We start from the raw sequence: 23,738 nt of genomic DNA, 5'->3' as shown, positions 1-23,738 counted from the left end.
GGCAACATATAATCACAGGTCAGTCAAAAACAATAGATGGCACAAAAAATAATCAAAATATACAGTGAGGAGGGAGCTTTGGTGACCCAGTGGCTATAAACTGCACTGCAATCCTGAAGGCATGTAGTTCGAATCCATCAGCTGCTCCGCTGGAGAAGAAGGGCCAATCTCCTCCTGAGCCAGTCAGATCCAACTCGACGGTACACAGATAAAAAAAAAAAAATCTAAGGTGAGGAAGACAGGCTTCTGGAAGTTCCTGAGGAGGAATATTTTTTCTCCTGACAAGGAGAATGTTCATCAGGTCTATTCTATGATTGAGAAACCACAGAAACAATGCAAGAGTTCATGAAAACGATGCAAGATCAAATCGATAAACTAATTTTAAACAACATGATATTGAAGAAAAGACTGACACTGTCAGGGATTTCATTTTACGTGGATCCACAATCAACATCTATGGAAGCATCAGTCAAGAAGTAAGACGATGGACTGCATTTGGCAAAGTGGCTTCAAGTTTAAAAGGGCTGTTTAAAGGGACACCCCTGAGCTCTTCCACACTTGGTCAGGAATGCCTGACCCAAGCTGTTGTGCTTTCACGTTCTTTAAATACATGTCAAAGTTGGATGACGTAGTATTAGTGAAGAGTACCGAACAGACTGCCTGAGCAACAAAAAAACCATCCACCTTGGAAGAAGTAGTCACGGTGCTCCTTCCTTCACAGCTTCTGGGATGGTGTCAGCTCACAGTGACCCTCCAACCTGTTTCCGAGGCCGTAAGTTTCAATGGGAGGAGATGATGCACCTAATTCCAGCTGCTGGAGTCAGGAGTGCAACTTCCTACAAATGAGGCCACGGAGCCTCCCATAAGGATGATGTGAAACCCCATTTCAGACAGTATGGCATTGTATCAGAAGTGGCCAGTCCTGGAGGAGACCAGCATTCCTGGACAAGTGGAGGGAGGCTCTCGAGGAGATGGGTTACCACAGTGACTGTAGTAACGGGAATAAGCACAGCTCAGATTGTAAAGATGGCCCAGGATCAGGTAAGGCTCGGTCTGTGGTGTATCTGGATCGATGCAAGCTGGAAGACAACTTCATGGCACCTAACAATGACAACAGCAAGTGCAACAACAATACGTCTATTCAGGCGCATCAGAAAGGCTAGGCAGCAGCTTGTGCTACGTGCAGGGCAGCACATCCTTTAAGAATAATGACAGCCGGCTTTATCAGTCTTCAGGCTGCTGCTTTAATATGTTAATCCCGGTTACTGCTCTTTGTTTAACAGCATAAAGTTCATCCACGGCTTCTCTAGGTGAACCTACCGCCCACAACAGGATCCACAGGATGGAGAAGCCCCAGGGTGGTGGTTCCGTCTGGTTTTCTTCTTTCAAATTCACACTGCAACAACACAAGGATTTGAACGGACTCAGTTGTTTTGCATGCACCGTATGCATCTGGAGCACACAAGAAAGTTCTACTTTAGTTAAATTAATCATCACCAAATTCAAACGTTAACTTTTACATCTATCTTAGGCTCATGGCAGGCAAAACAAAGACAGTTTTAAAAACATGTCACAACTTTGAGCTCCACGAATCCTTATGGCCATTTAGCTCTGGCTATTCTTAACAAAGGAAATGGAGTGACTTGCCCAGGTCAGCTATCAAGCCACCTGGTTTTAAAACAATGTGCTGTATAAAAAAAAAAAAACCAACGTATTTATCCGAGTGTATTTTCCCCAATTTAGAATAAGTTTCACTAAAAAGTCAAATAACAGAAGATTAATTAGACACTTTACAAGCATAGACATCTTTCTTTATACTGTAAATGGTAGATATGGACTTTAAAATAAATGGATTTGCACAAGGAAACAAAAGCCTAAGCGTTCCATGTTACCTGAGTAAGAGCTGGCAATGAGGAAAGAAAAGTCAAGAGAAGGGTGACTCACGTGACTGTTAACCAGCCGCCTGGTCAGCTTTCCTCCAGATTCCTTAACAACGCGGTCAATTTGCTCCTGCTCTTTTTCTAAGTGATTATTTTTAAATTTATCTTCAATCATTTCTTTATCTTTCCTAAAAGCACACACGAATACCAAGTAGTGGGGGGAGGGAAGAAAAGATTATTAAAATGTTCAAATGAATCCAAATATGAATACAGCGAAAGGCAGAAACACTGTCACCAGGGTCTGATGAAGAGGCTTCTTATAATATAGCATACAAACTGAAATATCTTATGCCCCACCTTAGCCCATTCCCTTACTGCTCGGGCCAGTTTCATTTGCCTTACTGTTTTTTCCTGGGTGCATTCATAACAATGAATTCTATCTCTAACACATTTTGAAGAAAGAGGTGGCGTACTTTTTTTAAAAAAAAAAACCCAAAATTTATAAATCTTAGGAACAGAAGAAACAAATATTTATACTGGTTTTGCTACTCTACAAAAATAAACTATGATAGAGTATCTCCTTTTCCAAGAAAACCTCACATTTCCCCCCTAAAAATACTTAACAAGTAAGAGCCCTTTCACGTGTCTTTACTATGCTCTTCAATTACACCCTCAAAACTTCTCTATTTTTGGGACAGCATTCTTCACAAAAGCACTAGCCACCATCTTTCCTACTCCGACAAGTGACAGGAAGTGTGCTCCTACCCAGGCCCTTCTAAACACTCTTTCCTGGGGAGATGGCAAGGACCCCTTGAGCCCTATTAATACTCCAGTTGGTAACACTACTAGAAAACATCTAACAGAAAACATGCACACATCGCTGGGGCAGTCATTTAGAAAAGAACCTGAATGAGGCTTATGCTTATTACCTCAACTCTTTTTATAGATGAGGTAAAGAACTTAACATTTTTACTTATGTATGTCTATAGTTAATAAACTCACTGGCAATGAGTCCCTAATGAGGGTTTAAGGGTCTTGAAATTAGTAAGAGAACATACCCAGACCTGTTTTCTCTACTGTAGGAGTAACTGCTTATAGTGCTTTGTCTGAGAAGAGGTGTGGCACCTACCAGTGTGCACATTCACAATCCTCATCGCCATGCCAAGACCCAGCTAGAGACTAGGATGTGGTCCTCACCAGTCAAGTCCAAATCACCAGAGGATTTTTTCCCCATTTACTAGTTTGTAAAAGCTAGGATAATATGAATATGTCAAAGACTTTTACCTTTTATTTTCCTTGTTGGGGCTTTTGATGGCCTGAGCCTCGGCAGCTCCGAAGTCATCCTTCTCCCTTGGCCACGAACCACTGTCTTCTCCGTTCTGCGAGAAGTCTGTCTGATCTTTTAGTTTTCGAGTCTTCTGCAAATCTGCCATGAATTCTATACTCTGCTTTAGGCTCTGGATTCTTTCCTATGAATATTCAACAGTGTATTTATTTTTAAGTGTGTCATTAACTAGGAAAGAAAACAATTACATTTAATCACTTCAAGAGGGTACTTAGAAACCAAGACAATAAAGTCCATTTCATTAAATCAGATAATTTTAAATTTAAGAGGCTACTTTATCACATTATCAAAAAGGGCATAAGAAAGTATGAAGTAAGACTGTATTCTTTGAAGTACTAAATTAGAAAGTAAAATTTAGTTTAACAATGTTAAGATTTTGTATTTAACAAACATTACTGGGTATATTTAAACACAAAGCACATGGAAATGTGGGTACTTAATATTCTAATCTTCTGAAGATGGCTATTTTTCTTTTTGTTCAAAAATAACATTTTGAGGAAAACAAGGACTAACATAGTTCCTTTCTCAGAATGCATAATGTTCTAACTTTGTTTCTATTTTGTGAACCATGTGCTTTATTTTCCACTGTTAAGCTGTGAAATTTTCATCAAGGGTAAGGCCTTAAATATCTTAACCAATTCAGAGAGGTCTATTTGCTCCTGCTCACTGTCTTTTAACTCTGAGAGTTGTCACTGATTACAGAACACAGGGGACTATACAGCAACAGCACAGAAACAAGGTTTGCAGAATAAAAGAAATTAAGAACTGGCAATGATCACAGGTCATTCAAATTAAGAACAATGCAGCTCAGAAATGCTGTATGACTCACCACCTAAGGTAAGAACCAGCGGCTAAGACTAAGCCTCTGTGTCTCAAAATCTCTTCTCATCACATTAAGCTACATTAATAGCACAGCTCTTAGATGGTGAGCCTTAAGAAAGGTTGGACCTACTAGTCTGAAGTCATGTTAAAACTGTTAGAAGATCCTGGATGAGATGGATTGATACAGTTATTGGGGTACTGGGGGGGGGGTAGGTGTGTTGGAGTCAGTGAGACTGGCTCAGGATAGAGCAGGGTTCAGAGCTACTGTACACAGTGGTTATTACGACTCGCAGGCGACCTGACGGCACCTAACAACTAGTACATAGTTACCGTTCAGTGCCGTTGGGTATTTTTCTCAACAGTTAATTTGTTGTTGTTGTTGTTGTTGGGTGCCATCCAGTTGGACTCCTAGTGAACAACACAGCGAACAACAGATCTCAACGCTGCCCCACCGTGTGCCAGCCTCGCCATCTATGAGATGCTGAGCCCACTGCTGGTCACTCCACCCTCTGCGGGTCTTTCTCTCTTTAACAAGTCCTCCACCTTTCCACGTCTGATATCCTATTCTAAGGACTGGCCCCTTCTAACACCATGCTTAAGGCAGTGATACAAAGCGTCACCAAGCCTGCCTCTACAGAGTACCCCGACTACATACTTCTTTGTTCTTCCGGCAGTCCATGGAATGATTCAGTACTCGTCTTCATCTCAAAGACAGCACTTCTTCTTCTGTCATCCTTCTTCCCTGTCTAACTTTCAGTCACAAGCAAGTAACTGAAAAGACCATGGCTTGAGTAGGTGCACCTTTATCTTTAAACTGACATCATTGCTCCCAAGTCCTTTGGAGAGGTCCTTCACAGTATAATTTCCCATTGCAACACGTATTTTTGATTTTTTTAATTACTGGCACCATGGGTGTTGACTGTGAATCCAAGTAGGAGGAAACTATTGACAGCATCAATCTTTGCCCCATTTATGATGAGGTTGTTTACTGGCTCAGTAATGGGGATTTTTGTTTTCTTAGTGTTGAGATGTAATCCAAATTAAAGGTTGTAATCTTAGGTCTTCTGCAGCAAATGCTTCAAGTCTTCTTCACTTTCAGCAAGCAAGGTTGGGTCACTGGCACAAGCTTACCCTCACACTCGGTCTAACTTATTATGAGGAAATAAGTATTATTTCCTTATTTTATGGGGCAGGAAAGACTAAGTTACAGAGTCCACTTAAAAGTTTCCAGAACTAGGATGAAGCCTACCTAGTCTTTTTCTGAGGCCACCATGCTATGTTAAAGCTTTGTCAAATGCACATTCTGCTCATGTGCATATTTATGAAATCGAGTGTCAAGCTACATGTCTACTTTTATAATCGTTCTAATAGCCACTATGTGGGAACTAAAAGAAAAAAAGAATGATTGCTCTAAAACATTGCACTGATCAATAAAAAAAAAACCCACCAAAAAAACAAACAAAAACTGGTCTGATTTAAAAGACACCAGGGGTCTAAATGTCAACACTTTAGAATCACTAGTATCAGAACCCCTCCTAGCCAGGGGGAGAAAATAGTCAACAGGCAGCTTTAACACAAGATGGGCAGGGCTTCTTAATAGGAAGTGCTCTTAAAAAGAAAGCAACAGAGACAACATGAGAAATACGGAAGGAAGTTTCTCTTCTGGGTCACTTCAGTAAATATCAAGAGACTAGAAACTTCTGCACTTTACATTAACTGTATTACTTAAACAAGATAAAACACTGGTAAATCAAAGTTCATGAATTTTCTTTGGCTGTTTTTCCCCCCCCCGTATAAATTAAACCCTTTTCCCAAAATACAATGTACGTATTTTGAATTGACAAAAGTCTGCATTTTGCTGGGTAAATTTTCTAGCAACAACAAACATTTGGAGGTTTTAAAACCTGACATGTCACTCGGCTCTCGATTCTGAGTGTCTTCCTGCGAAGAGTGGGATAAACATCTTCTATTTGCTTTTCCTCTAAAACAATGTGCCAACCGTGAGCGCTGCTGTTAGGAGTCATTAAGCTGACTACCATTCCTGCAAGCTTATGAAAAAGCAGACCAAGCCATGTATCCTGCACCGTCACCACCATCATCCCTGGCATGCAGTCACTGCCAGCCTGTCTCCTTGGGTATTTTTTCCTCTGACCCTCTTCTCTTTCCCAGCATGATGTCTGTCCCTCCTGACAACATGCCTGCAGTACAGGAGAGGAATTTCTGCCATCCTTGCTTCCAAGGAACAGCCTGGGTGCATTTCCTCTAAGACAGATTTCTTTGCTATTTTGGCAGTCCATGATAAAATTGCAATGCAACAAATGTTCTGGTTTCTTGACTGCTTATACTGTCAGTGTTGACTGTGAATCCAAGCAAAATGAAATCACTGACTACTTCTGTCTTCCTCTATCTATTTTGTAATTGTCTATGGGTCTGATAGTATGGCATTTTGTTTTCTTGATGCTGAGACATAATCCATATTGAAGGATGTAGTCTTTGACTTTCTGTAGTAAGTGCTTCAAGTCTTTCTCACTTTTTGCAAGCAAAGTTTTGTCATCTGTGTAACACAGGTTGTTGATAAATCCTCCTCTAATCCTGAGGCCTCATTCTTCTTCATATAGTCCAAATGAAATAAAACAAAACCATTGACAACATTAACTTTTCCTCCATCTATCATGCTGTTGCAACACTCCATCTACGGGCCAAGCAGAAAGAACTTTTGTTTCTTGATGTTAAGATGTAATCTACATTGAAGGCTGTAAACTCTGATCTTCTGCAGCAAATGCTTCAAGACCTCTTTCTGCAAGCAGTTGTGTCAACTGCACAATGCAACTTGTTGAAGAGTCTTTCTCTAATCCTGATGCCACATTCTGCTTCATATAAGCCAGTCTCTTGATTTACTCAGCATACAGATCAAATAGGTATGGAGAAAGGAAACAACTTCAGCACGTACCTTTCTTGACTTTAAACCTTGCAGTGTTCTCTTGCTCTGTTCTGACAACTGCTTTTTGGTCTATGTATAGGTTCCTCATAAACATGATTAAGTGTTCTGGGATTCTCAATCTTCTCAATGTTAGCCACAATTTGTTGTAATCCAAACAGTCAAATGCCTTGGTATACATAAAACAAAAGTAAATACCTTTCTGGTATCCTCTGTTTCCAATCAAGATCGATGTGACATCAGCAATGATATACCCCAGGCCCCGGGTTCTTCTAAATCTAGCTTGAATTTCTGGCAATAACTCTGCCGATGTACTGTTCCAGCCACTTTAAACATACTCTTTCGTAAGATACTACTTGCATGTGATATTAATGGTATTGTTCCTTAACTTCCACATTCTGTTAGATCACCCCCTTTTTTAAAAATAGAAACAAAACACTGGGCTCCTTCATTCAGTTGGCCAGGAAGCTGCCTTCCAAATTTATTGGCATTAACTGGTGAGCTGGTCCAGGGCTGCATGTTTGTTGAAACATGTCAAATGGTATTCCATTAATTCCTAGAGCCTTATTATTTTTTTAAAAAGTTCCACTTTTTTTTTTATAAGGGCCTTATGTTTTGCCAATGTTTTCAGTGCAGCCTGAACTTCTTTTTTCATTACCACTGGTACTTAATCATATGCTACTTCCTGAAATGATTCCATGTTAGTCAATTCTTTCTGCCAAAGTCAAATTTCATTCTAATTCTATGCTTTGTCTTCTCAACCTGCCTTTGGAAATCTTCTGTTTAGCTGTCTTAGTTCAGCTTTCTTTCTCCTTGTCTTGGCTTCTTACTGTTTCAGTGCTTATTTTAGTGTTTTCTGACATACATCCTGAAAGATGGAGTAAAGCTTTCACCAATGCAAGACTTTAGTTTGCTGATATGGCAAGACTCAAAATAAGAAGAAATAGATATAAAAAATATATTTTACAACTGGAACGTACAAAGTATGAATCTCAGAAAACTGGAAGTTGTTTAAAATAACACCCAAAAAACTCAAATAGAATGCATGAAGATCAATATTCTAGGCATTCGTGAGCTGAGATGGCCATTGTGAATCAGAAAATCTTATGATCTACTCTGCAGGGATGATAAACAGAGGAATACTGTATCACATTCATCATCAACAGAACATTTTAAGACCTACCCTGAGATACAATGCTGTGAGTGAAAGGAGTACATAAGTTTCCCAAATTTTGAAGAAAGGGTAGAAACTAATGGTGTTTAAGTTTTAGGAGTTCAAAACTTGTCATCAATCCAAACATTTTTGTTTTTCCAACTAAGCAGATCTACTAATCTTATTGATTCAAGCACACATTTCCACACAGCTACACAAGATGGCATTTCTTTTTTTTTTTATGAAATGTATTGTTTATTTTCCATCAACATTATTTCTACTTTTCAAAAGACAGTTTAAGACCATTGCGTGGTGGTGCCCACCTCTCAGTGACCTGAGCAGTGGGGGCTGAAGACCAGTCTTCAGTCGTAGGCTGAGTGCTCCAGTCTTCAGTAGGGAACTGCTGAATCGGCACATAGGGCACCTGGACACCTTCGGACCAGTCTGTAACTTCAGGCTGAGCAGCAGTGAATTCAGGAGCAGGGGCTGTCCATTCTCCCTGAAACTCCTCCTTGGTCACAGCCTTTTCAGCAGCAGCCTGTTCTTCCTTTTCAATCTCTTCCAGATCTCTGTAGAAGTACAGATCGGGCATGACTTCCCACGGGTGCTTCTGGGAGATTGTGCCACGCATGAGCAGGACTTCCCAGGCCAGCACCCACCACATCAGACCCACGGAGTGAGCCTCCTTGTTGCATGGGATAGCAATGTCTACGTAGCGCAGAGGAGAATCTGTGTTACACAGGGCAATGGTGGGCAAGTTAACATAAGATGCTTCTGTCAGAGGCTGGTGGTCAGCCCTGGGATCAGTAACCACCAGAAGACGAGGCTCCCGGAAAGTTGCCTGGACCTGGCTAATGAAGGTTCCAGGTGTGAAGTTCCTGGCAATAGGAATGGCCCTGGTAGGAGCAGCAAACTTCAAAAGAGCTTTCTGGCCTGTATTTCTGGAGGAAATGACACTGACATCAGCTGGATTTTCAATGGCAAAAACAGCACGCGCAGCCAAGAGCAGCTCCTCCCAGGTCCTCTTCAGGTTTCTGATGTAGATGACTTTTCCCTTTTGGAGATGTACTGTTCCATTTGGAAGTCAAGGTTGGGGCCGCCCAAATGCGTTCCTGCTGCAAGGAATTTAAGGACATCCTCCTCCTTCATCTGCGGGACATCAAGGGCTCCGGACATTGTGGAAGTTTCCCTTTTAAGTTATGACAGAAACCAGAACAACGCTGTATGGACCCTTGCGTGGGTAGCGCGGAAAGCAAGATGGCATTTCTTTAAATGTTGTTGTTGACTGATACAGTGGCATTTCTTTAAATGTTGTTGTTGACTGTTGTTGAGGCAAGCACAACTCATAGCAACTCTATGAACAAAATATCTAATGTCTTTTCATAACTGTCATTATTTCACCAAGTTCATAGAGTTTCTAGAGGCCTGTAGTTTAGGAAGTGGGTGCCATTCCTGCATAAAAACCTGGTTTAAAATTGGGAGCTCCACCAAACACTGTCCACATTGGGAAGCCCTTCTGGTATTTGATACCCAATGGCACAAAGTTCAGCATCACAGCAACCCAGGTTGCTTCATTCATACTGCACACTGAAAAGAGTGATGCACAAAGTGGAAGAGTGTTCCTCCAGATATAACGGCACTAGTTTCACTTAGCAGTGGTTAAGTATTGTCAAGTCGACTACAACTGGGAGTGATGATCACTATTAAAAAAAAAAACTGCCAAAGGAAAAAAGATATGCAACTAAACAGAATTCATTTTTTCTATAACTTTTCTTAGTCTGAGATCAAACTCTTCTCATTCCTTTCTCCATCACCCTGTATCTAACACCCATTAATCTAGTCCTTTTTATTTTTTAAAAAGAAGAAAACAGAGACTTGGAGTGAGTAATGTCTTGCCTAAGGCACACAAGTTAGTGATAAGGTGTTAAACTAGAATTTTGATTGTTTACTGCTATATGAGGTATTGTTCTGAGTTAACTAACAATGTTTAAGCTTTCATGCCGCTTGATGAAGCTGTGTGTGTGAGACTCTGTTCATATTTGTTCGACCCCAACTGCTTCATCATGCACCAAATTTTATCTCTGAAAGACGACTGTGCTCTTAGGAGCAGGAGGCTTTGAGAAAATCTGAAATTATTCCTCACTTGGGTGTTTTCTAACTCCTCCTAACAGAAGAAATTCCAGTGCTTCACTAAGAAGCACAATACTGTCCAGAATATGAAAATCCAACCCTATAAAGAGAAATCGAGTTCCTTCAGCCTAACAAGTCTTATAATTAATCCAACCTTACCATGAATACAGATTGATATTCCTTCCCTAGACTTTTGCTGCCCACAGTAAAAATAAGTACCTGGTGAACAACAATTCAAAAGCTTGTAAAGAGATAATTACAAGTGAATGAATAACTCATTATATCAATGTCAAATTATACTTCAACCTTAATCATCACCTATTTAAAATTTTCATTAGTGTTTTCTATGATTTTGTTAATAAAATAAATAGTGTAATGAACCTACAGTCTTATGACTAAAAAACATAACGATATGGATTATCATTTAAGACAAAAAGTTTTCTTTACCTGGCTAAGAATTTTCATCCCTGAGTGTAATAACTTCTTTGCAGCTTTATAATAAATGGTTTCTGGCTTGTTGTAAATCATGGCATTAGTACACATTAGTTTAAAATTATCCTGTAGAGAAAATATTAAAATATTAAGGAGAAAAAGACATTAAAACAAAAGAGTAGCTCCTCCTGCAAGTTTTGAAACATACAGATCCTCAAAAACTTAAAAAATTTCTTATTTTACTTTTCATCTAAGCAACACTGACAATACAACAAAAACTCAAACAAATATTGTGAAGTTTAAATATACTATGACATTCTTTTCTAATAGTTAAACATTTTATAATAACTGCATATAAATTTTAGAGTTCAGAATGAAGCTGCGTTCTCGAATATGTCCTTTCTGTATACACAAAGAATTATTCTGCTTTATATTCACGTAGAATATAAACTATTCTTAGTTTAGAACAAGTATTTAAAATTTCTATTTTGGAATTAAATGTTTTATTTCAAATCTTTATTGAAAACTGACAACAACATTATCATTGTCTTTCTTGACAAATTAAAATTAACAGAACAAATATATGTAAATGTTTAGTCATTTTTACATGTTTAAATACCATAAGCTAAATATAATTGGCAGAAAACTTGCAAAATCAAGCTTATGTGAAACAAATCATGCAAAAGTCACAGAGTTAAATTACGTAAGACTAACCAAGTTATAAAAACTGTATTTCTGGTTTACATTTCAAAGTATGTAAGGAGACTAATTCAAAGACCATAATTAATTTGTCAGTAAATTCACTATGCATGAAGTAAATCTGATCCTCAGTTCTCAGCCAAGTCTCTAATCAGTAATGCTTAGGTTCTGGACTTTGAAGACTTAGATGAAAGTTTTGACTCTAACTCCTCAAATATAAGGGAGCTCTGGTGGCTTCGTGGTAAGAAGTTGCACTATCAACGCAAAGGCACACAGTCTGAAACCACCAGCTGCTCTGTGGAAGGAGGGCACTATCCTTCAGTGACAGGTACTGCCTCTGAAAACCCTCTCGAGGGTCAGCTATGGGTTAGTTCAGACTCATTTTCATATTATTTTAACAAGTTCACAGTCTGCTTAAAAACTCTTATATCTGGGGGGTGGTGGGGTGGGGGAGCAGGACATAAGAGTCAAATGAAGGGAAATGAAAAGTAAACCAAGCTAGTATGACCACAGATTTGATCTGTTAAGGCAATTTAAATCTTACTTAATTAATAAGGTTGGTGGTTCAAATCCACCAGCTAATCCATGAAAGAAAGACTGGCAATCTTTCCCAAATATTATGAAAAAGGATAAAAATAATAATTCAGGAAGCTGAAGGAACCCCAAACAGATTAGACTCCAAAAGAGAAAAAAAAAAACCCCGAAACAAAAACCACGCAAGCCATCACAATTATATTTTTCAAAATGAAAGATAACAGAATACTGAATAAAGCTAGGGTGGGGATGGGGGGGCTGTGGTGGAAAGGAAGAGCAACCTGTAAAGAAAACACCTGTAAGACTACACTGATTTCTCTGTGGAAAATATGCAAGAGAAAAAAATGCCAATCACGAACTACATCCCTACCAAAATGGTTTCTCAAATATGATGCTGAAATCAAGGCATTTCCAGATAAATGGAAACTAAGGGAATCTGTGAAATGTACAATAATCTTGCAAGAAATACTAAGCAGAGTTCTAAGGAATGAGACCCAGTAATGACCAACCTGAAAACAACATGCAACATGATTCAGAAACTGACCCCCACACAGCAATACATAAAGTCTAATCAGATAAAACTAAAAGCAGAATACCAGAAATAACAGTCCATGTATGACAAAAACCACACTGCAAAAACTTGCAAATGCACACAAGTCAAAGCTATTTCATCTGGGAAGAAAACAGTAACTTAAAACTGCAGCCATGAAGGGAATGTCATAAACAAAATGAACTCAGTCTCACTGGAACAAAGAAACTGACATCACAAAGAGGAACGCAGCAGAATGACAGCAATAAAGCCATACCTAATGGCAATGACAACAAACATGAATGGATTACACACACCAGTCAAGACAAAGAGTTAGCAGAATAGATAGGAAAACATGAGTCAACAACATGCTACAAGGCACAGACCTTGAACACACTGACAGATACAGTAAAAATCAAAGGGTGGAGAAAATATATGCATAATGCAAATGGTAATCAACCTGGAGTGGTAAAGTTAATAGCTGATAAAACAGCTTTCAAGGGAAAAAACCTACATGAGAGACAAGGACAGGTACTACACTATGATCAAAGAGTCAAGTGAACAACAGGATGTAAGTACAATTAATATCTATTCACCCAAAGGTAGAGCTGTAAAGTTACATAAATTAAACTAACAGATATGATGAGAGAACAAACCCCAACAATAAGAGATTTTATTACACCAATTTCCATGAGAAACAGAACTAGAAAGTAACTCCACAAATACAGAAGTCCTAAGTAACACAACTGACCAAGCAGATCCTATACAGAAAACTCCACTGATTAAGAGCACATTCTTCTCCAGTCAGTGCACATGGAATGCTTTCCAGACCAGACCATATGCGGTTACAAATGATCCCTCATGCACAAATATGCAAAAATTCTCAACAAATCTGTCAACAGAATCTAATAGCAGATTAAAAAAAAAAAAGTCATATATCATGATCAAGTGGGATTCACACCAGGTATGCAAGGATGGTTCAACATTAAGAACCCACTACAGCAGTAAAACAAAGGAAAAGAACCACAGGAATGCTATCTATCATGCATAAATGACAGGCGACATTATTCAGTCCCCTTGTGGTCTGCAGGGAGGTGGCTGTTATCTCAAAGGTCATGTCTGTCTGTCCCTTTGCTCTGCAGGAGGAAGATGGATGTGGTTATGCTTACAGGAATTGTCTCTGTGCAGTTGATGTTAATGGAGATACACCCCTCTCCTGAAGTTAACAGGAGCCAGACACTGCCAACTCAATGTCAGACACTGGTTTTATATTCTTCTTGAGTAAATAAAATTGCAAGAGTTTTAATAAGAGCTCATTTTCCCCCCCAGTCAAAACAAATACTTATAATTACCTTAAGTTCTTCTATAGACTGGTAGTCATTGTTCTTAATCTTTTCTTTCATGGTACTAAAATCCATTGGGTGTTTAATGATCATGGAGTAGCCAGGAGCAATAAAATCAGTCACAGGAAATGAAAAGAAAGCACTTGGGTCTTTTCTGTGAAGACATGGAAAAAGCAATTTACATTTTATTTCTACCACAAACAAATGTACTGGTTTATGAGAAGTAACAGAAAAAACTTCTTTAGATGTAGAAAGATCTGTAGCATGCTAACATTTTCCACTGAAAATGAGACCAAAGCTATGTGAATGTAGGAATGTGTGAAATACAATATATATAAATGATACACAATGTACACAAATTTTATATGTAAATCAATATAAAATAAAGTGGGGGGGAAATATCTTTAAAAAAAAAACCAACTGGAGAAAAGATTTTTAAAGAGAAGTATTTTGTAACACGGTTTTGATGTTTTACACATTACATGTAGCCATGAGAGAGAGGTTCTCTTTTTAAGTGTATACCCTAATTTAATTATAATGCCTTCAACAAATAGAAAATGAAGCAAGGTTAGCCCTGACTAACAACCAGCATGTGTACTCTGTTTTGTTTCTAAGTATTACAGAAAAGGCAGTAATGATAGCTATTAACGCCTAGCTATAATTTTCCATAATGATTTCTAACAGGATTAGATTCCTGGTGGGTCACAGATTCATTGCGTCCAGGTGTAAATTTATTTTCTCAATAAATGGAATCAACTTCTATTGCACGCGTGCACACAACCAACACTCACTGAAAACAGACTGCATTAAGTAACTCTGGTGCTGAGTACTTCTTTAAAGTGCTGAAGAAGAAGGATATAATTTTAAGAACTAAGGCGCGCATGTCCCATGCTAAGGTATCTCGGATTTCTTCATACACATGTGAAAACCAGACTGAAGGATGCTGCTGTTTTGAATTGTGGTCCTGGCAAAGAGTAAACAATGCATCAAGGACTGCCAAAAGAACAAAGAGACCTGTCTCTGAAGTAGTCCAGGCAAGAGCCTCTCCAGTGGTCAACTTTGTCTCATATGTTTTAAGCAAGTGATCAATCAAGAGGCATCCATAAGGTCTGGAGCATGGTGAAGATTAGGAAAATGGAACAGTATCAGGCAAAGCCTCAATCTGTTAAGACAGGGTTTTGACAAGGTGGAGTTAACTCAAAGGCAGCTAACTACTCTGCTTGCCTGTTAAAATTATTAGAAAAACTTAAAAGGAAACAAGAAAAGCCAATGTATGTGCTCTGGGAGGCTCACCTCAAACCTATTAAGTCAAAAGGTCCTGTAAAAACATTTACCCGTATGTTTTCCTCTAAAGAGTTTTAAAGATGTGAGATGGGGATTCAGATGTGGATCCAGCTGTTTCAGCACCATTTATCAAAAGTACCAAAATAAATTCTTTCTTCATTAAATGAACTTGGCACTCAGGTAAAAAAAAAATCAAGTAACTACTGCTGTATGGATTTAATTTTGGATTCTCAGTTTCATTACATTGGTCTGTATCTCCATCTTTATACTAGTACCACACTGTGCTGATTATTTTAGCTCTGTACTGGGTTTTGATTAGAAGCAGGAGTGGCATCCACTTTCGAACTAGCCTGACTCCGGAAACTCTATGAACAGTGCTCAGGTCTTTTGTTCACAGGGTTGCTATGAGTCGTCTATGACTCGACGCCACTTAACAACACCAATAATAAGGAGATTTTGAAGGCGGGGAACGTGAAAAATCCCACTATATTCTTTTTCAAGAGTCTTTTGGCTATATGCATTCTTTATGTAATAAGAGTAATATGTAAGTTCTTAATCATTTAAGGATCTACTTTTCCGCTTCCTTAGAAAGCCGCCACTGGAATTCTGATACCGTATTTAACGTTGCCACAAACGATGGCTATAGCTGTCCCACATGTGTTTCTAAGCACAGTTGTCAATTTAAAAGTGTGTGGCAATGTGTTATTCTGCAGATAGCAGTGTTAGCATTTTTTAAGAAAGATTTTTATTGACGGAAAGTTCATAAACCACACTGGATTTTTAGTCTACCATTCATACACATTTTCATTAAATGACAATGTTGTGGGAGGTACCATGGTGTCAACAAGGACTCACAGCACTCTATGACCACACGTCGTTGGAGCCTTGCTCTCTCCTCTGCCATCCTCACCCCCTCTGATGTACTCACGTCTATTCAAGTGACTGCGTCAGTCCATCTTGGTGAGGGTCATCCTCTTTTTCACTGACATTTCTAACACGGTGTCTCACTCCAAGGACTGGTTCCTCCTCATAATATGCCCCAAATAAGTGAGATCAAGTCTCCTCATCCTTGCCTGGAAGGAGCATTCAGGTTGTACTTCCTTCAAGACAGATCTGTTTACAGGGAGTTCTACTGTCCTAGCGTCAAGAAACTGCATTGCTATCCCGAGTCGTGTGGTTCGAATCCACCAGATGCTCCACTGGAGAAGGAGGGACAATCTCCTCCTACATCAGTTAGATCTGATTTGACGGTACACAACAAGAAAGAAAGAAGAAAAATAAAACCCCAAACCTAGACAGATGTGTTTGTTCTTTTGGCAGTCTATAGTATAATCAAAACTCTTCTCCAGCATCACAATTCAAAGGCACTGATTCTTCTTCTGTCATCCGTGACTTGGATCAGGCACACATTAGTTTTTAAACTGACATCACTGTTCTTTAGTACTTTAAAAAAAGTCTTCGACAGCATTTCCCCAATGCAGCATGTCTTCTGATATTTGAATTGCCATTACCATTAGTGTTGATTGTGGATCTAAGTAAAATGGTATCACTGACAACGTCAATCTTTTCTCCATCTATCATGATATTGCCTATTGGTCCAGTGGTGAGGTTTTTTCTTTTCCTGATGTTGAGACATAATCAATATTGAAGGCCTTGGTCTTTGATTTTCAGCAAGTGCTTTATATGCTCTTAAGTTTTTTGGAAGCAAGCTTGTGTCATCTGCATAATGCAGGGTATGTACAGTTAAGTGTTCTGGAATTCCCATTCTCCTCAAGTTATTTGCAATTTCTTATGATCTGCAGTCAAATGTCTTTGCATAATTAATGGAATGTCAGTTAAAAAGTCTTTTTTTGTACTCTGTCTTTAGCCAATATCCACTTGACATCAGCAATGACGCACCTTGTGCTCTGGTCTCTTCTGAAATTGGCTTTAATTTCTGAAAAGTTTCCTGCTGATGTCATGTTCTGCTTTTATTACTCTTCAATAAGATTTTCCTTAAATGTGATATTAATGATATTGTTCAAGAATTCCCTGGTCTGTTGGAGCACAGTGGCTTTCCACATCAGAGGAGCCCACCCAACTTCCTCCCACAAAGGAAGTATTTGAACTGCTGACATTTTAGTTATCGACACAACACTGAAATCTGCTATACCACCAGAGATCTTTTTAGAACCACAAGTCTTTTGCAAATATACTGCAAATGTCTTTGAACTGGAAATTCAAATTCTGAATGAGGAGGGTATCAAAAGAAATACCTTAATAAAGTTTGTTATTCTCTTTCCATTTAAGAATTTTAACCTAGACAATGGCATGTTTAGAATAAATATCTGCATTTAACAGAGGGTAAGAAGAAATCCTATTTACAGAACTACTTTCTCTAAGCTTAATAATCAAACATTCACCACATGCTAGGCACCACACAATAAAGCAAGTACTTCAATCTAGCAAAACCGGAAAGAGCTGCATAACTCATTCCTTGTTTAATGTTTTAACATCAGAAATTACCTTAGATCAAAAAGAAAGGTTGTCATAAAAAGTATTATGTAACAGTCTTCAAACTGCCAATTAAAACAAACTAAATGAGAACATCTAAAAAGTCACCCTAATGGAGAACTTCCATTGCCAGACAAAATATTTATCATTCATTCACTTTGAAATAAAATACATTTGGATCTAGGTCACAAGATGTGGCTTTACAGAGTAAAAAAAAAAAAAAGAAAAGTGGTTTAGATCCTGTACATTTTATTATTCCTATAATATGAAAATGATAGGGAAAAAAATCCATTTACCTTTGCAATTGTCTCATTAGTTGATTCAAAGCTTCCTGAAGAGGTGTCTGTTCTACTTCTAAAGAAATCAAGAAAGGAAAAGGTATTTTTAAAGGGAAAATTCTAAAGAGTACCATGCTTATAGTCTTTCTGTATGGTTTCTCTCATTTTGTTAAACATCTTGTATAGAATTTACATCTCTTTTCATTATGCTGAAGTCTGAGGATACATATTCAAAATTGAAGCCAACTGCCTTTCTTATACAGTGAAATGGGTACAAAAAGAATAAACAAATATGCAAACCCAAAAAAACTCCATGAAAAACTAAGAAGCTAAAAACCCAATCACTTTCTATGACTCTTAAAACATTTTAAAAACCCAATCACTTTCTATGACTCTTAAAACATTTTAAGCTGCTTTAATCAGGGAAGTGAATTCAGTTATTCCAACCTTCCTGTTTGGCTAAAGAACTTTCCAGAGGCTTCTCAGGAGGCAAGTCTAGTCTAGCAGGGATCTGACAATGGAGCTCTTTTTCCGTGTCATTCTCCACATGGTCTCGATCCTGTTTCTTTTTATCCTCCTAAACGGAAAAAAGGGAGATAGTTTACAAATCTTCCAGAATCAGTATCTACACACGTACAAACCACTTCAGCGTCCAAAAGAGAAAAAGACAACTGAAAAGAAAACCATGAAGAACTCCAAATGTATTTTACTGCCATCTATGGGGAAAGGAGAGAATAACATCTGAAAGGAAAAAAACTTTTCACATGACAGAACCAGTTAGAAAAATATTACTACTCACAAGAATTTATCTATATTTTATAGACATCAGATATTATTAGAATAACATACTAAATACACACAATTTAATAATTATAATAACTTTAACAAAAAATACCCTGCATTATTTACAAATTATTGTTAGGTGCCATCAAGTATGACTCATAGTGACCTTACAAACAACAGATCCTGTACCATCCTCACAATCTCTGACACACTCAAGCCTGTGTCAATCACCTGGCTGAAGGTCTTCCTCTCTTTCACCTCCCCCCCCCCAAGTCCTCCACATGCTGTCCCTCTCCAAGGGATAATCTTTCCTAGCCACATGTCCCAAGCATGGGAGATAAAGCTTCATCTCTGCCTCCAAGGAGCACTGTGACTACACCTTCTCTAAGACATATCTGTTTGTTCTTTAGGCCGTCCATGGTATCTTCAGCACTCTTCTCCAACATCATAGTTCAAAGGCATCAATTCTTCTTCTGTTATCCTTAGTCACTATCCAGCTCTCAGATGCTTAGCAAGTGACTTAAAAAAAACCCTATAGAAAAAAATTTAGAAAAACCCAAACAGTGGGGAGCTCTGGTGGCCTAGTGGCAAGAAGCTGCACTGCAATCCCAGAGGAACACGGTTCGAATCCACCAGATGCTCTGCCGGAGCAGGAGGCACAATATCCTCCTGTACCAGTCAGATCTGATTTGACGGTACATGCACACAAAAATTTAAAAAAAAAAAAGAAAAACCCAAACAATAAAAACCAAAACCTATGGCCTGAATCAGGTGCACCTTAGTCCTCAAAGTGATATCATAACCTCAATAATCTGGAAAGGTTCCTGACTACAGAAGTGCTCAACGAATGACAGATACATCCCATTTATGACCTGAAAGACAATTAACTCCAAATTAATTACAAATTCAATGTAAAGTCAATCAAAATTGTAAAACAAGAGTTTCATGGATTCTGACAAGTTGATTGTAGTTTTGGAAAAGGCCACAATAAAATAAATTTTTTTACCAGATACTATTTGTATAAAGTAAAAATAATAAAGATGATGCAGATGTGATAAACAGACCAAACAAACCTAAACACCAAGCAAACACACATTAAAAATTTGAATGTATCCAGAAAAGGTTTATAAATCAATTAAAGAAATATGATGTTGGGACAAGCAGTTAATCACACACAAAGAAAGAAAAATTAGATTTTGACATCATAAGTCATGTGGTAAGGAGTTATACTGCCAACCCAAAGGCAGTTAGTCTGAATCCACCAGGCGCTCTGTGGGAGAACGATGTCTCCTCCTGCCTGTGAAAACCTGCTGGCACGTTTTCTAAAGAAGTGAGAGGGGAAGACACCAACAAAACTCGAACAAAAATAGTCTGTGGTGGAACTAAAAAATGGCCGAGATTGCTTCTGTGTTAAGTTTTCAAATATGAAACACAATGGGAATGAGAGACACAATGCATACTAATTTTATATGCAAGTCAGTAAACAAAATTTTGTCGGACTTCAGACAATATGAATTACTTCTTACTAATGAAAATTGATCACCTCTGACCAGGGGTAATACATGAAAAGTAAGGTGAGAAAAAGGGTTGTTTTCCACTTTGTTCACCTCTCTACTGCTCGGATTTTAAAAAATGTTATATGTATAACTGGCTTTCATAGTTTAAGAAGGAAAGGAAAATATGTTGCTATAGTTTAATCAAAATGCAAAAAAAGTTGGGAAGATATTTTAAAGAGAGAATCCCTAAGAGCTGGTAATTTAATTCATGGAGTTTGCATCTGTTATATGTGTAAACATTAAAAAAAATTTATAAGACTAAACTACAGCAAATTTAGTTTCATGATTAATTGATTTATTAAGAATCTCAGAGGTAGCTCTTGTGGTCTAGCGGTACACAATTGTGCTGCAATCCCAAAGGCTGCTAGTTCAAATCCACTAGCAGTGCTACAGAAGGATGAGCTATCTTTGGTGTGATTTACTGCCTCTGAAAACTCGCTGGAATGTCGGCTATGGGTTGGTTCCAAGTTGACAGCAAACAGCAAGTGACAAGTAGTTAAATTTGAGAACCCAGAAGGGTAAAATGACGTCAGGTATGTATATGATCATCCTTGGAAGGAAAACTAAGATCTTGTCTGTTTTTGTGAGCCAAAACAACATGTTTTTTCCTATTAAATTCAAAAGGTTAAGAAAATGTTTGTTATTGGTGTTAGGATCTTGAATGGCCAAATTTTTTCTTAAAAAATGGAATAAAACTTTAAAAGATGAAAATGGTTAACTATATATGTTATTGTTATCATGAACTGTCAAGTCAGAACAGGCTCATAGCTCCAGTAGATTTCTAGAGGCACAGAAGACTGCCCATCTTTCTCCCACAAGCACAACTGGTAGATTCAAACCATAAGCCTCTCAGTTGGCAGCGCAATTCCTTAGCACAACTAGAACAGTACACAGGCAAAGAGCTGTCAGAAATTCAAGTGAAACTTAAGTGATGCTGTGGCACAGGTTCTATAACTGCTGATGTCAGAAGGATCTTGGCAGAAAGTAAAGAATACCAGAAGGATGCCAATCTGTGTTATTGTCTCTGCAAAGGCATTTGACTGTGTGGATCACAACACATTATGGCTACTGTTGAGAAGAATGGGAATCCCAGAACACTTAACTGTGCTTATGTAAAACCTACACCTAGACCAGGAAGGTGTTGTCAGAACAGAGCAAAGCAACACTGGCTGGCTCAAAATCAAGAAAGGTGTGCATCAGGGATGTACAGTCAGTCTGTATGCTGATCAAATCAGGCAAAGAGTTCGACTTTATGAAGCAGCATGTAGAATCGGGAAAGGAAGAACCCGTGTTATGTAGATGACACAACTGTGCTTAGTGAGAAGGAATTTACACACTTGCTTCAAAGACTACATCTTCAATCTGGATTACATCTCAACATCAAGAAAAGGAAAGTCCTCACCACCAGACCAATAATAGGCAACAAACATCATGACAGATGGCAAAGAGATAGTTGGCAACGGTTTCATCTTGGCAACGGTTTCATCTTGCTCAGACCCACAATCAACATTCTTGGTATCAACAGTCATGAAATCACTTTGGGAAAATCTGTCATTAGGGACTTCTCCAGGATACTAAAGATCAATGATGCCAGCTTAAAGACTAAGGTGATTGGAGCCATGGTCTTATCAATTGCTTGTCAAGCATCTGACAGTTGGACAATGACTAAGGATGAGAGCAGAACCAATGTCTGGGAGTTGTGATGCTGGAGAAGAGAACTGAATGGACTGCCAAGAGATCAAGACAGGTATGACCTGGAGAAAGTGAGGCTAGAGTGCTCCTTGAGAGCTGCTGACTGTATTTCTAACACACCTTCCAGCATCTCCCCATTCTTCAGTAACATTCTGCTGATCAGGCCCTTATTGTAGAAAGCCTTTCCTGCACCCATCTGACCAGTTACTGATTTTCTTCCTCTCTCCCTCCATTTCCACCCAAGAATAATTCCTTGTCTTCCAACCTTTGAAGACTACTTTTGAAAATCTGAATATTGAGGTGTTCCCTAAGCATGGCTTCTCCTCTTCTCTATGAAGAATAGATCTGCACCTGTCTGAGTACAACTATTCAAGGGGAGATTTTTTTTTCCTCTTCACGTTATTGTATGCCTTTACTGAATATAGTTACATTTCTGACTATACTATTGTTCTTTAAATGTTTCCAAATGTATACAATCATCAGCAATGGTATTGTAGGCGACTACTTTAAATTTGCGTTCAAAGGAGAACAGAATGCAAATGTATTTAATTTGGACACTTCCTATCACTCACTACAAATGAGATAAGAATTTGCCATCATCTAGTAGTGAACTGTATGCATTCTCTCATTTGACCCCATTGTTGTTGTTAAGTACCCTCAAGTCAGAACTGACTCAAAATTGACCCTCTAGCAGTGCCTTTTCAGAGGCAGTAAATCTCAGAGGAGGATTTATCCTATCTTTCTCCAGTGGAACAGCTGGACTATTCCTAAAGCACAACCCTCGATTTGACAGTGCAAATCCTTAGCACTAAGCTCCTGGCCCACTGCAGAAAGGAAGAGCAATCTCCTCCCGTGTGATTACTGCCTTTGAAAATCCTTCAGAGGGTCCACTGTAGGTCAAAGGGTAGAATTTTTAAAAACAGTGACACTCCTAGGTGAAGTCACATGTGTATGCTGCTCTGCTGCACTTCCTTCCTTTTATAGGAGTTTAAACATCTCACGGGACACAAAGTCACTAACTTCAGGTTGCTATTTGGGGCATGGACTATTTAGAAAGTAGTGCCACCAGCAAAGCTGGGAACAACGCAGCCACCCCTACCTTCATTCGCCTTCGCTTCCTCCCCTTTTCTTCCCCGGGAACTTGCTTCTCTCCCTTCTTTCTCTTTTTCCGCTTTCTCTCCTTGTGTTTGTCATGATCGTTCTTGTCTTCGAAGAGGCTGGAGTCGTGCCCTGAGCTGCCGGTGGAGAGTTCGGTGACTTCGTTCCCTCCCACTTTGAGGACCAGCTTCAAGGGTTTCTCAACATACTCTGGAAGGAGAAAGGGGTCTCCGTTAAGGGAGAGCCTCGCCTGGCGGTATCAACAGGGCAGAGTGACAGCGCAGGCGGGAGGAGGTGGCGGCAAAGGCCGGGAAGGTTTTAGGGGCGCACTGTGCGAAGCACCCACTCAATGATCGACACTTGCCAAGTGGGTGCGAGGCGCCGCAGGCCCAGGATGCTCTCCAGGATCTCTCCCACCGCCCACCTTGAGACCCACCAGGTGATCGTGGAGCCAGAGTTCGAATCCCGCCCCCGCCGGTGAACCTGCGCGGGCTCCAGCAGGCCGCGCCCCCTCCGCGGAGCCGGTGGGGCCCGTGTGCGTAGCGACCCGGACCCACGCCCCGCGATCAAAGGGAAAGACCTCCACGGGCCGCCGCCGACTCCCCGGCCCGCCAGCCCGGCCCGCCTCTCACCTTCGTACAGGTGTTTGTCCGACTTGTGCTTCTTGTGCTTCTTGCCCATGTCCGATCGGGCCCCAGAGCCCGCCCCCCGCGCCAGGCCCAGGCCTTGCGGCGCCGCTTCCGGTCCGG

General features: G+C 39.4%; 1 protein-coding gene across 1 annotated transcript in view; it reads right to left on the bottom strand.

Moving 5' to 3' along the window:
* Positions 1-23,670, bottom strand: part of BRD7 (bromodomain containing 7) — a 37,253-nt gene extending 13,583 nt beyond the window's left edge. The window contains exons 1-9 of the mRNA XM_006897111.1: positions 23,622-23,670; positions 22,991-23,199; positions 18,308-18,437; positions 17,879-17,936; positions 13,815-13,959; positions 10,716-10,826; positions 3,165-3,349; positions 1,945-2,068; positions 1,321-1,396 (exon numbers count right to left, since the gene is read on the bottom strand). Of these exons, the coding sequence (XP_006897173.1) occupies positions 1,321-1,396; positions 1,945-2,068; positions 3,165-3,349; positions 10,716-10,826; positions 13,815-13,959; positions 17,879-17,936; positions 18,308-18,437; positions 22,991-23,199; positions 23,622-23,670 (1,087 nt within the window). The remainder of the gene's footprint in view (positions 1-1,320; positions 1,397-1,944; positions 2,069-3,164; positions 3,350-10,715; positions 10,827-13,814; positions 13,960-17,878; positions 17,937-18,307; positions 18,438-22,990; positions 23,200-23,621) is intronic.
* Positions 23,671-23,738: the final 68 nt, after the last annotated feature.

Source organism: Elephantulus edwardii, unplaced genomic scaffold (assembly GCF_000299155.1).
Source record: "Elephantulus edwardii isolate Elephantulus edwardi_28Jun2011 unplaced genomic scaffold, EleEdw1.0 scaffold00201, whole genome shotgun sequence".
NCBI classification, from domain to species: Eukaryota; Metazoa; Chordata; class Mammalia; order Macroscelidea; family Macroscelididae; genus Elephantulus; species Elephantulus edwardii.
This window is presented reverse-complemented; position numbering and strand designations above follow the sequence as displayed.